This window comes from Engraulis encrasicolus, chromosome 17, assembly GCF_034702125.1.
Source record: "Engraulis encrasicolus isolate BLACKSEA-1 chromosome 17, IST_EnEncr_1.0, whole genome shotgun sequence".
In the NCBI taxonomy this organism is placed as follows: Eukaryota; Metazoa; Chordata; class Actinopteri; order Clupeiformes; family Engraulidae; genus Engraulis; species Engraulis encrasicolus.
This window is the reverse complement of record NC_085873.1, coordinates 1,418,612-1,432,759: the sequence shown is the minus strand read 5'-3', so window position 1 is coordinate 1,432,759 and position 14,148 is coordinate 1,418,612. Positions and strand designations below refer to the sequence as shown.

Below are 14,148 nucleotides of genomic sequence, written 5' to 3'. Positions count from 1 at the left end.
GTGTGTACCTGATATGTTTGCCCTGCATATGTGGCCCTGTTCCAGGAAGTATCCATTAGCACAGCTGCAGTGGTGGGTCCCCGGCCGATCCTCACAGAAATGGTCACAGATTCCCCAGATGTTGCAGTCGTTATAATCTAGGAGTAGGACCACAAAATGACTATATATATGTATGTCTTATATTCAAGTGAGCACAAATCGGACAATCTACATTGGATAATAATTCCTAGGAGCTCATTTGTACATCTATAAGGCAAATGGCGGTATGTGAGGTTGTTATGGATTGTTAACATGTGATTTCTTTTTATGTAGGTGATTACCTTCTGGTGTGTACACCACTTTGGGAAATTTCTATTTTGTGTGCATCACCTTTTAGTATTCATACTGGTATTCATAAACAGCATTCAGAATAGTTTGTACCAATTCAATAGTATATGTACTTGACACCCACTCAACAATACAATTAGTCAAACAAGATGAGACAATGGCCGCATTCTTGATGGCGCATTACTGCTTTTTATGTGCAGCGCGCACGCGCACCTTTGCCATATCAACGCATTCTGGTTAGAATCAGCAAACACAGCAATGTGCCATTACAAAAGCGGCCAAAACTAGAGATGTACAGGATCCAAGATCCGGTTCCGGATCCGGCAGGATAATAGGGTTTTTCAGACTACCCGGATCCGGCAGGATCTTAAGCAGTGGATCCGGTATCCGGCAGTTACCTAAAAATCAGGATCTGGGGCATCTCTACTTCTTACGTAGCCTAGGCTTTTCAGTCAGTCTTTCACAACCCCAATCGCTGCATGGAGTGAAAGCCCTTTGGAAGCGGTCGTTGAAGGCAGTGTGGCAGTAAGCCACTGAGTCTTAAAAACAGTTTGCGCCAACGTAATAAAAAGGGCCTACGTGTGCGAGTTGGCTTTGTGTTTCAACCCTTTCGTAGGATCCGGTATCCGGTTCCGGATCCGGCAGGATCTTAAGCAGTGGATCCGGGATCCGGCAGGATCCTAAAAATCAGGATCCGGTGCATCTCTAGCCAAAACTGGATCTGATTCTCCCGTACTCACCTACGCAGGAGCGACTGTCATTGGCCACGATGTAGCCATCTGGGCAATAGCAGGCCCCGCCCTGCGGGGTGGCATGGCAACGGAACTCACAGCTGAGAGCGGAACACTGCTGAAGGCCTGAGGAGGAGGAGCAGAGAGAAAGAGAAGAGATGGTTAGAAAGAGAAGAGCAGGTTAGAAAGATAAGAGAAGGTTAGAAATAGAAGAGCAGGTTAGAAAGAGAAGAGAAGGTTAGCCTGACATTACCTTAGCTCTTCTAATAGTGCATATTCAGAATTCAGAAACTTGAAAAGTCTAGAAAAAGTGCAGCACATATTCACTAACTTCAGAAGAAAAGACATGTTAGTACATAAGAAACATGGACAAAAAAGTCAAAATAAAACAACAACAACCACAAAAAAAGAGCAAGGACCAATAAAAATAAAAACATACACACTCTTATCAGAAAATATTTTAGGGACATCCACATAACGTCTGGCCAGAAGAGTCTAAAGAATATGCAAGAGAAAAAAACCTATTTGCACGACAGTGTTAAAACATTCATATAACTCTTTATCACATTCTTTTATAACTTCAAAAGAATTAATCAAATTTAATTCTGATATGTCAGCTGACCAATGTTCTTTGTGATGACTTGATCTGCACATTGTTAAAGGAAATGTTGTGAAACAAAATGTGTAAAATGACTCAGAGCTGTTCGGGAATCTGAGAAACAACAGTCTTGGCTGAAATCTCAATTGTGTTCCTGTACACTGGTAATGAAACGTGGCACAGATCATAAAAAAACTCTATATTTGCAATGGCATCATAAAATGTGAGTTGCGAGTGACTATTGTCCGGGTCAAAAGAGAATTGCACTCCATTAAGTTTCTATAAAACAAACTGTGCTGACCTCCTCAGTAGTTTCATAGGACCTGTGAGATACTTTACTGGGTGGTGATCCATAGACACACCCTCTGATGGAACTTTTATAAGAACAAAACTCTCCTATGAAATGATCACGGTGAAACTTGAGACTGTGCATATCGTACAATAAGTGTGAGTTGTAGACGAACAGGAATAATGCATGATGGCCTTGTTGGAATTGACTGTTTGTGTGGATGACAGGGCATGGAGGGGATAAGGTTTTCAAAATTGTCAGTTCAAAATGCTTCAAACCTATTGAAGCAGACTGTGCCAATAGACTGCATCTAAAATGTAGCCTAGTAAACTACAAGTAGCCCTACTAGATGAACATGTTCTTCTTTTGACTGGCGGGTCTAGCCTCGCACCATAGGGAATAATCCTATCTGAGGCATGCATCTGGCTTGACTCTGTCTGTCCACTTACAACACTGTCTCATTTTGAATATGTGTTGTAAATCCTTGAGATAGTCCTTAGCACAGTAACTTTGACTATGTTGCGAACCAAGATTACACATACGTGTCATTTTATAGCTTGCCATGCTACTGTATATAAAGTGTAGCCATTTGACTTACCGCAGGTCAGCTGAGCTGTGGTGTTGGTCTCATCTGTGCCTCCTGGGCAGTCGGGGCGGCCGTCACACACTTTCTCCACGGCCACACATGCTGAGGAGCCCGGACAGGGCCATTCCCCCGGGTAACATTCCCTGCTGTTACCGTCTGACGGTCCGAATACAGAAGGAGGAGCAGGATTAGCCTTTATTAGTAACCTTTTTTATCACACACTGTGCATATGGGTAGTACACACAACACATATTGAACACATTGCTTGAACTGCACACGTTACGCTCAATAATGGTCTTTAATTTTTTATTGCCCTCAGTTGTGCCTTCAAGGCAGCGTGTCTGCCAGGGACACCAGTCAAGCAAGGATTAGGGTTAGGGTTAGGGTTAGGGTTAGGGTTAAGATTAGGGTTAGGGTACAGATTTAGGGTTAGAATTAAGGATTAGGTTTAAGATTTAGAGTTAGGGTTAAGATTTAGGGATAGAGTTAAGAATTAGGGTTAGGTTTAAGATTTACTGTTAGGGTTCAGATTTAGGGTTAGAATTAAGATTTAAGGTTAGGATTAAGATTTGGGTTAAGATTTAGTCCAGGTCTATGCACTTGCCATTAGCACACTGGAACTGGGAGTGATCACACTGGCCAGTAGAATAATTTTGTCATTACAAATCATTTGACAAAAAACATAAAACATATGACAGATAGGTGGTTCCTGCAGGAAATGTGTTCATGAAGGTGATTGGAGACATGTGAATATCATGATTGAATAGGCTGTTGTGCAATTGTATGTAAAATATGATATGGACTACCCCAGAACCTACAGAGCCGGTGACCCTTGGTCTACAAGTCAGACTCCTTCACCCCAAGCCCGTGGTTGCCAAACATCAAGAAGCACACGTAAACAAAAAAACCCCACAAAATCATCGTCATAATTCCAAATTTCCCATAAAGCAGTTAACAAGAACGAAGTTCAGTCAGCAGTTGCCCAATCTGCAAACCTGTCGGCTAAGCCATAACCACCATTTATATAGGTTGTAGGCTTGTGTGTGTGTGTGTGTGTGTGTGTGTGTGTGTGTGTGTGTGTGTGTGTGTGTGTGTGTGTGTGTGTGTGTGTGTGTGTGTGTGTGTGTGTGTGTGTGTGTGTGTGTGTGTGTGTCTGTGTGTGTGTGTGTGCGTGCGCGCGTGCTTATGTGCGAGTGTGTGGGTGTACGCGCATGCGTGTGTGCATGCGTGTGTGTGTTTGTGCGTCTATGCGTGCGTGCATGGATGTGTGTGTGTGTGGTGTAAGCGCTGGGAGGGTCACTGGGTCGTCTTTATTACATGGTACTTATTCTAAGCCATGTTCCATGTTTAGTTTGTGTGTGTGTGTATTTACTCTTTATAAAAAAAACCCGAACCCCTCTTTGCAACTGCACTTGTTGTTCTGTATATCTCCTGCGCACTTTGTATTTGCTTGTGATGTTGGCTTGATTATGTCCTCTTTTGAAAGTCGCTTTGGTTATAAAGCGTCTGCCAAATGCAATGTAATGTAATAATGTTCCTCACCACATCCTTTCTCGTCACTGTAGTCTCCACAGTCGTTGAAGGCGTCGCAGACCCAGCTCTGAGGGATGCAGCGGCCACTCGAACAGGTGAACTGGGAGCCACTGCAGGTCTGGTACACTGGAAAACAAACACATAGGCAAGGCAAGTTTATTTGTATAGCGCATTTCATACACAGGTGCAACTCAATGTGCTTCACACAAAAAAACAAATGCAAAAAGAAAGGAAACAAGGAAGAAAGAAAGAAAGAAATTAGAGTCAAAGAACATTTAAAACATTAAGATAAAACATATGGTAAAAAAGACAAGCAAATAAAGAAATAAATATATGAACATAATAGAGGAATACACAGATAAAGGAAAATTATGGGAAGACATTTTCCCTCTGACTCCTGTGTGTGTGTGTGTGTGTGTGCGTGCGTGCGTGCGTGCGTGTGTGTGAGAGAGAGAGAGAGTGTGTGTGTGTGTGCGTCTGTCTGAGTGCGTGCGTTCGAGCATGCTTGCAGGCCTCGGCCTCCCTTTCCCTCTGTCTCTGTGCATATCTATACATGTGAAATTGGAACTCACCACAGCCCTTTCCCTCTGTCTTTACAGTTCTGTGAAATGTAAACTCACCACAGCCCTCTTCATCGCTGTTGTCACCACAGTCGTCCCAGTGGTCACACACAAACGTCAAGGGGATGCAGTAACCGTTAGTGCACTGGTACTCGTGCAGACCACAGTGGATCGTTGCTAAGGAAGATAAGAAATATTGCTGTTATTATTATTACATTACACTTACCTGTCGCTTGTCCAAAGCGACTTACAGCTATTTACAGGGTATTGGTTACAGTCCCCGGAGCAATGTGGTTGTTAGGTGCCTTGCTCAAGGGCACTTCAGTCATTGATGGATGTATAGAGGTAAGGGTGGGATTCGAATATGCGACCCTCTGATCGTAGGACCACCTTCCTAATCATTAGGCCACAGCTGCTCATTCATTAATCAGATGCAAACCCTTTAAGTTTGTGTCCAATGAATGATCGTAACTACCAAATTAATTCTTTGCATTTTTTTCCATTATTTCTATAAATTAGAGATGTACAGGATCCAAGATCCGGTTCCGGATCCGGCAGGATAATAGGGTTTTTCAGACTATCCGGATCCGGCAGGATCTTAAGCAGTGGATCCGGTATCCGGCAGTTACCTAAAAATCAGGATCTAGGATCTGGGGCATCTCTACTTTTTACATAGCCAAGGCCTTTCAGTCAGTCTTTCACAACCCCAATCGCTGCATGGAGTGAAAGCCCTTTGGAAGCGGCCATTGAAGGCAGTGTGGCAGTAAGCCAATGAGTCTTAAAAATAGTTTTCGCCAACGTAATAAAAAGGGCCCGCGTGTGCGATTTGGCTATGTTTTTCAACCCTTTCGTAGGATCCGGTATCCGGTTCCGGATCCGGCAGGATCTTAAGCAGTGGATCCGGTATCCGGCAGGATCCTAAAAATCAGGATCCGGTGCATCTCTACTATAAATGGACTGATACACTCTTGCAAGTGAGCTTATCGCATATACTCAACTGTATTGTGATCATCTCACATGGGACATGCATGGTAACAGGAGTGACTCAACCATCCATTACTGCTTGGCTTCCCACATTGCTGCATTTAATGCATTTCGACAACTGTGTACAAAATTGTGCGTTGCATTTGCACACGTACATTGATATGTATTATATTGTGTGTTATATTTGATATTTTCTGAATCGATAACCTACTGCAGTTGTTCTCGTCAGATCCATCCCTGCAGTCCGGTACTCCATTGCAGTGCTGTGTGTTGTTGTAACAGGCCCCGTTGGCACATGTCTTCTCTGTGCAGCTCGGGTAATCTGCACCAATTAGAATCAGAATCAGAATCAGAATCAGAACTAGAACTAGAACTAGAACTAGAATTAGAATTAGAATTAGAATTAGAATTAGAATTAGAATTCGAATTCGAATTCGAATTAGAACTAGAATCAGAATCAGAACAAGAATCAGAATCAGAACTTGGGTAGATTTATGTATTCAATACACAAATAGAAATCTACACTGTACACATACAATACTGTGCAATTAAAGAAACTTAAAGTGACACCACACAATTTCTGGAAATAAGCTCATTTCATCCCTCCCCTTGTACTTAATAATTGACTTTAACTTTTCTCCTGTTTATCTAGCCTAGGAGGAGTAAAATTAGTTCATTTCCAGAAATGGTTTATTGTTGCTTTAAAGAAAACTAGGTACAAGACGGGTTGTCTCGTTTCTCCTGATTCGATGTCACTTTAAAGTAAACTATGTAAAAACAAATCTAAAACCTGATACTTCATATTGCGATTTTACTTGAGTAGTGAGTACAGAATTGTATTCAACTCAAAAGGGTTGAACCCAATCAAGAGCAAGAGGTCAAGGCTAACAAAGCCATGTTTTGGCAAGCATGCAATTGTTTATAAGGTATCCAACGATATCTGGAAGACTATTTCCTTTATAGAGCAATTGTGTGTGTGTGTGTGTGTGTGTGTGTGTGTGTGTGTGTGTGTGTGTGTGTGTGTGTGTGTGTGTGTGTGTGTGTGTGTGTGTGTGTGTGTGTGTGTGTGTGTGTGTGTGTGTGTGTGTGCGTGTGTGGTGTGTTTGTGCGTGTGTATTTGTACTTCCGTGACTGTGAGTGTTTGTCTTGGCAGGACGTTAAGTCATTTTCCAGTCATTTCCAATGTTTGCATAGTTACTAAACTTTTACGTTTGAAGTTCATAATAGGTCACAAGTTAGCAACGAGGATGAGTCAGCCACAGTTTTGCCAGATTGGGCTGGTTCCTGCCCAATTGGGCTGCTTAGGATGGTGCAGAGCCGTATATAGAGAGAGTCTGGCCAACTATGGGTTCGAACGTTCGAGCTATCCCGCTATTTTGATTGGTTCTGGGCTGGTCACATGTTTTATGGACGCCATTTTTGTTCCCCACGCTCCCATTAATGAGCATTATCAGATATAAAAAATAACGCTTCACTATAATATTATAACATTATTATTATGACAAACTGTTGTGCATATGGCTGTAGTGCAGGGCCGGGTCAGGAGAAACAAACGGCATCGTTTAACTCGTGACATAAACGGAGGATTTGGGACATGCATGGATATAAACTCCCCTTTATGGAATATAAAGGTCAGAATTAATAACCGGAAAGCAGCAGATTTCTCTGTGTTGTGTGTGAGGTAAATGTTTTTTTTTCCCCCTTCGACTTTAATTATTAATTACTTTTGAAAGAAATAGTCATGATGATGACATGCTCTCAAAAACTCCTGTCCGCACTTTGAAAACGAATGAAAGGTTTCTGTCATAACTTGGATTTAGCTTGTCAAATCTTAATTGCCACCTGCAAGTATGCTATACTGTGAAAACATACCTTTGCCCACCAAGTTATTAGGCTATTTCTGTCGCGCTAATAAGGTCCTTCTTCCCTGGGATTTAAACTCACGATTTAAACTATGAATATCCAGACTCATCCTATGAGCATCCAGACTCATCATACAGTTCTACTGTCTGCAATCGCGATTATGCACTGCTGAGCAGCACATCATTATTTTTAAACTACTAAATCTCGACACAACGTGAAACTTTGGCGCAAGTATCACCAGGGTCCCTGTACATGAACTTGACCATCGTTGTGACTGTGAGTATTATTTCTGTACATTTCTTAAATATCGACTTTGACGTTGGCTGTACCTACCTAGGCAACAACAACTCGGAAGTAACGCTTGAATGCACTGCTGAGCACATCAAAACTATGCTGACCAAAACTCTCTTTTAAGCAAACCTCTTCTATACGAACTAACTTGTTAACGTTTGTTTTCATATGTTGGGATCTTGATAATACTACAACCCAAGTTTAATGGTCTATATTTTAGATCCAGCGATTTTGATGGTATGCTGCCCATAGGGTTACACTGTAGAATCCTCGCCGTGGGGAAACGAAAATGGCGTCCATGATTCGAGTTGGCCAGACTCTCTCTATGTACGGCTCTGTGATGGCTGTGTGCGGGTTAAAATGGCATTTAGCAGAATAGCAGGATTTTGTGCTTCTAGGCGGGTTTTGAGCATTTTTTGGGCTGGAAATCATCAGCCTCATCTGGCAACCCTGCTCAGCCACTTACTGCAGTTGTTTTCATCTGAGTTGTCCAAACAGTCCTTGACATGGTCACACCTGTACTGCTTAGGGATACACTGGCCCTCCTGGCAGGTGAACTGGTGTGGCCCACAGGTACGTCCATCTACAGGAAAGAAAGAAAGAAAGAAAGAAAGAAAGAAAGAAAGAAAGAAAGAAAGAAAGAAAGAAAGAAAGAAAGAAAGAAAGAAAGAAAGAAAGAAAGAAAGAAAGACAGAAACTAGACTTACTGTTCCAGGCCAAAAGCACACATGATCGCACACACACCCACACCCACACCCACACACAATCGCACACATGCACACACACACACACACACGCACACCCGCGCACACCCGCGCACACACACACACACACACACACACACACACACACACACACACACACACACACACACACACACACACACACACACACACACACACACACACACACACACACACACTGTACTCTTGTGTTGTTTTACAGGAAATTGTATAATGATCATAACAATGCTTGGGGCACACACGCACATGTGCTCATGCACACAAAACACCCGTATTTGCATTTGTCTGTGTGAGTGTGAGTGTGGGGGTGAGTGTGCGTGTGTGTGTGTGTGGGAGAGAGAGAGAGAGAGAGAGAGAGAGAGAGAGAGAGAGAGAGAGAGAGAGAGAGAGAGAGAGATACAGACAGACAGGCAGACAGACAGAGGCCATTGTAAATACACTACGATGTCTATCCAACTTACTGCAGTTCCTCTGTTCGTCTGATCCGTCCGTGCAGTCGTTTTCACCGTCACACACAAACGCTAGAGGGATGCACTCACCACCAGACACACACTTAAACTGCTGAGGCCCACATGAGGCTGCCGCTACAGGAGGAGAAACACACACACACACACACACACACACACACACACACACACACACACACACACACACACACACACACACACACACACATACACACACACTCATTTATCTGTGCTATATATCTGACACTTGGCCTAATTACTGCACTACTTTGTGTGTGTGTGTGTGTGTGTGTGTGTGTGTGTGTGTGTGTGTGTGTGTGTGTGTGTGTGTGTGTGTGTGTGTGTGTGTGTGTGTGTGTGTGTGTGTGTGTGTGTGTGTGCGTGTGTGTGTGTGTGTGTGTGTGCGCGCGCACGGAGGCATGTGTGTATGCATTACTCACGGCAGTTGGCCTCGTCTGAGTCATCAGTGCAGTCCTTGGTGCCATCACATCTCCAGTCCAGGTCTATGCACTGGCCATTAGCACACTGGAACTGCGAGCCGTCACATTGGCCTATAGCAGGGGTATTCAATTACATTTCAATGATGGACATTTTTTCAAATTCCTCCCAGTAAAGGGGCCGAACGGTGCTTACAGTTGCCGACAGTTGCTTACTGTCAATGAAAAAAATATGGGAGACTTCATTGAAGTGGAGGGTCTGAGGGTCCTCCCCCAGAAAATTTTGCATTTCTTAGATGTAATTTCCTGCATTTTAACATCCCCTGTCCCGTTTCAGCATGATAACGGAGCCCATACTTTTATCTCTAAATTCCAAAAAAACGATTCTGTATTTGAAGGGGCTTGTGGGGGGCCAGAACCTTGCTGTCCAAGGGCCGCATCTGGCCCCAGGGCCGCCATTTGAATAGCCCTGCGATACAGACATGATCAAGTACAACAGAGGACAATCAGTGTTTCCTACAGAAACATGGAGTATTTCTGTCATAAGGTTTTAGAATGTCGGAGGTGGGTTGTGAAATGCAGTATGTCACAATACGCCTGAAATCGGGCTGAAATCGTCTAGTCTGGCATCAGTCAAGGTGGGTGGAGAGTTAGCCAGTATTGGATGCATGTGAATATCATGATTGGAAAGGCTTCTTTGTGCAGTTTTACATGAAATATTATATGACTGACCAAAATGCCTGTTTCCAAAACACTAAATTGTTATCTTTCAAGGAGTCTAGGTGATCGTCAAGGTGGCCGCCTCAACTATAAAGTGCTGGGGGAAAAACTGGAAGTCATGGCTAGAACTTGATGGCAAAGCATTCAGTTCTGATGCTGTTCGCGGCCTTGCTGAAAGTCAGCTATCTTGATAGTGCTGGCCTCCAAGTTCATATATTATGCCGTAGTCCTATTAGCTCATGTGATTTTGGTGAAAATCTCTTAGGGGGAAACAAAAAAAATCAGTGCGGACCAACGCAAGAATGCATACACCTACTCATGTACAGAAAGGGGACAGCACCCAGCTGGATAGCATGTCTCCATCCCCAAGAGCAATACTAAAGTGGACTTATCTGCCTACGCAACTGAATCCTCTTTTCTGATTGGCTGATGGGGTTGCAACTAATTCCCTATAACCTGTCAGGCGTCAAACGTGCGACTAAGTTAGGCGAACTGCCGTTACTAATTCTAAACTGCAGGTTGCTATGGCCAAAAGCCAGTCGTTAGTTCTATCGCATTTGTTTATCAAGTCAAGAGTCAGTCGTTAATTCTATCGCATTTGGTTGTCAAGCCAAGAGCCAGTCGTTAATTCTATCGCATTTGGTTGTCAAGTCTGTCGCCCTAAAAGTTCTACTACATGCATCTGATAGAGGCGCGCCTGATTACTTGCGCACTAAATAATTCTGCAGTTGGCATGGGCAGACCTTTGACATCTTATTAAAGGTCTTGATGTCATAGCAAATACAATGTCAGGAAGACAGTAAAAGGTAACAGAATTTATCGCATGACAACTAATTACAGCAGTCAATGACATTCCTTAATTTTCATGACAAGTGGTGTGTCATGATATAATGGCATGTCAGTCATGAAAGGGGTGTCAAGTAAAGTGTTACCAATTTTTGCTCATAGTAACAGTTCATAATAACAAAAGTGTTACCAATTTCTGCTCATAGTAACAGTTCATAATAGGCAATTCTTTGGTATGGTCTTGAAATTCTGACAAGCAATGGTTAAACACTCTCAGAGCTTTATTTGATTTTCTTGGTGATCTTTGATTCTACTTCGATTCTAGATCTTTGATTCTACTTTGGAATCATCTTGACCTTCCACCCAGTGTTCTGTGGAACTGGGTTGCTTTGTCAGAACAAGTAGGCCTTGGATGGTTAGGATGATAACATAGCCCTCACCAGGGCTTGACTGTGGCCAAAAAAATCCTGGGCAATTTTGCATGGCTGAATGTGGGTTAAGAGAAAATATAGGGGGGGAATTAACATCAGCCATTGAGGACTGTCAGACCACGGAAAATCTATGCCAGATTACCAGTCTAGGCCTGTCCCAAGACCTAACCCAAGGAAAGTTTGTAGCTCAGCTCAAAACAGCAGATGGACAATACTGACAGAACACCAGTTCAAACGTGCTGAGATTTATTAGACATTTTTGTCATGATGACCATGACTAAACAGAACGTAGTAACGCTGATGAATCAGTAACCATGTTTATAGGGTCTGCAGCTACTGTGTGGCTCATGGAGGTGTGCTGTTAAACCCATTCTCATGTGATTTTGCCTATTAAACGCCTTTTATCTTTACATAAGTACACTCAATCCCATGACCATCATCCTCTCCAATCTTACAGTATATGTATAGTGTCAAAGGTTTCACAACATGTAAGTGTGGGAGGGGTGTTATGCATGCATAAGGGTACCCTTAACTGGTAGGGGTGCAAAATTAAAATCTTGTAAAGTGGTAAATATACCACATCTAAATAATCTCCTTAGGTAACATTCTATGTAATACACATCAGTATGAAGACAAAAATATTTCTGTCACATGGTCTTGGCCATGATACATCGTCTTGGCCATGACTTGCCCCATCATTTCCCACCCCCAATATCAAATCACAGTCCATCCGTGTGCTCCTACTGCTCCTACTGTATGTGCTTTTTGCCCCCTTGAATGATTCTGATCTACCCTCTACTGGTCTGGGAGCCAGGGAAGCCGACAAGGGGCGACAAAGGGGTCAGTTGTCTCGGGCCCAGGGAGAGAGGGGCCCCAGAATTGGGTCGTCATTAGATGGCATATATTGGGTGAGGGGGCCCTTTCAGATGACCTTGTCCCGGACCCAGCCAAAGCTGTCAGCGGCCCTGCTGGGAGCATCCCTCATGTCAATGGCATGTCCACTTACAGCCATTATAATGAGAATGGGCAGTCACAGTAGGCATCGCTAATGCTCAATTAGCAACGCTAATTCCGAATTTTAAAAATATATAATTTCTCGTGCCCAGGCAAAATACCACAGTCTGAAGAAGACTGTTGAGGTCGAAACGTTATCCTGCCATGAAAAAATGAAAACGACAAAAAGGATTCTAAGTGTGCGGACTCCTCACTCTGAAAACTACAGTTGACCTTCGTCCTGCACTTTTCCCTGGGATGTGCACAATCCTCTCCTTCAACAAAATACCACAGTGTACCTCATATCATGGATACATTTGTAATTAGCATTGCATTGCTAATGCTCAATTAGCAATGCTAATTCCAAATTTTGACAGTTATCTACACGTAATTCCTAGTGTCCAGGCAAAATACCACAGTATACCCCACATCATTGGTAAATTTGAAATTACTGAACACATACAGTAGATCAATGACTACGGCCATTACAGTAATAAATAACCTGTTGAAAGTATGTATATGACAAAGTCATTAGTCACAGATTAGTATACTTTTTAAAGGGATGCATTGTGCAAAGGTGGCCTTAAGGGACCTACGAGTAGATTCAAATCCAGCCTGGCTCAATTCCCTACCTCATCTTTCTCTCCGATTCTTTCCTATCACATCTTCACTTCCCTGGCCATCAAGGCACAAAGGAAAAAAACAAACATTTAAAAACATGTATAAATTATATTAATACAAATTGTTTTGTTTTTGTTAAACTTACCTTTGGCAAGTAGATGTTTCTGACCCAGGGGAAGGATGAGGAGAAGGGCCAGAGTAGGGAACCCCACACCGCCCATGCTGTGGGGTATCAGCGGTCTTCAACCCACCAACGATGGATAGCAAGATACAGCACAGCACACAATACTGCCACCAATATCCACCTAATTAGAATAGCCAAGGCCTGACTCTCTCATGCTGTGATGAAAACACCTATGAGTCCCGGGGGCCCCTGCTCCAGTGTCTTGTGAAGAGTGTATGTGTGTGCAGTGTATGTGTGATGATGTGCGTGAAGAGTGTCTGTATGTGTGCGTGTGTGTGTGTGCATGTGTCTGTGGTTCAGAGTCTTCGATGGGTAGAGATGCATCAATCAGTGTGGTGAGAGACCAGGTGCTGGTTGGGGCGTGTGTGTGTGTGTGTGTGTGTGTGTGTGTGTGTGTGTGTGTGTGTGTGTGTGTGTGTGTGCGTGTGCGTGTGCGTGTGTGTGTGTGCGTGTGCGTGTGTGTTAGTGTGTGGTTTGGGCACGGGGCATGGGGCTGCTTCATCCAGGATGCAGCATTTTATGGTCAGCCGCAGTAGCGTGACTTCCATGTAAGATTAACTTTTTAACAATGTGAAACATCAGCAACGGGACCTCATCAAAAGGCTGGTGCCTCTGTCTATGCATTATATTACATGGGCCAGAGCCAGTTCTACCAACAGACAGACTAGGCAATTGCCTAGGGCCCCACCAAATTGGCCCTCAAAGCCCTCCCCCCAACAGTTACCCCCCACCATGGTAAATATGTTTTAACTCTATTATACAGAGGTGTGGTGCATGATTGATCTGTACAACACCTTCATTTGCTTCTGAATCAATACACTCCACAGCAGTGTTTCCCAACTTCTTTTCTTGTGAGTTTTTTGTCATAGAGTACCCCCTCACTATCTTTTCCTTTATCCCAATGTGACTACTATGCTCCATCCATTTTTTTCACATACACCCTGGGCCTGCAGTATCGCTTGTGGTGCATGTAGGCTTTATGACTTTAAGCCTTTATTTTTGTG

At 43.3% G+C, this 14,148-nt stretch overlaps 1 protein-coding gene across 1 annotated transcript in view; it reads right to left on the bottom strand.

Moving 5' to 3' along the window:
- Positions 1–13,181, bottom strand: part of lrp2b (low density lipoprotein receptor-related protein 2b) — a 99,609-nt gene extending 86,428 nt beyond the window's left edge. The window contains exons 1-10 of the mRNA XM_063221434.1: positions 13,106–13,181; positions 9,413–9,523; positions 8,967–9,089; positions 8,229–8,345; positions 5,820–5,930; positions 4,685–4,801; positions 4,074–4,190; positions 2,544–2,687; positions 1,068–1,184; positions 9–137 (exon numbers count right to left, since the gene is read on the bottom strand). Coding sequence (XP_063077504.1) covers positions 9–137; positions 1,068–1,184; positions 2,544–2,687; positions 4,074–4,190; positions 4,685–4,801; positions 5,820–5,930; positions 8,229–8,345; positions 8,967–9,089; positions 9,413–9,523; positions 13,106–13,181 — 1,162 coding nt within the window. The remainder of the gene's footprint in view (positions 1–8; positions 138–1,067; positions 1,185–2,543; positions 2,688–4,073; positions 4,191–4,684; positions 4,802–5,819; positions 5,931–8,228; positions 8,346–8,966; positions 9,090–9,412; positions 9,524–13,105) is intronic.
- Between the last annotated feature and the right edge of the window lie 967 nt (positions 13,182–14,148).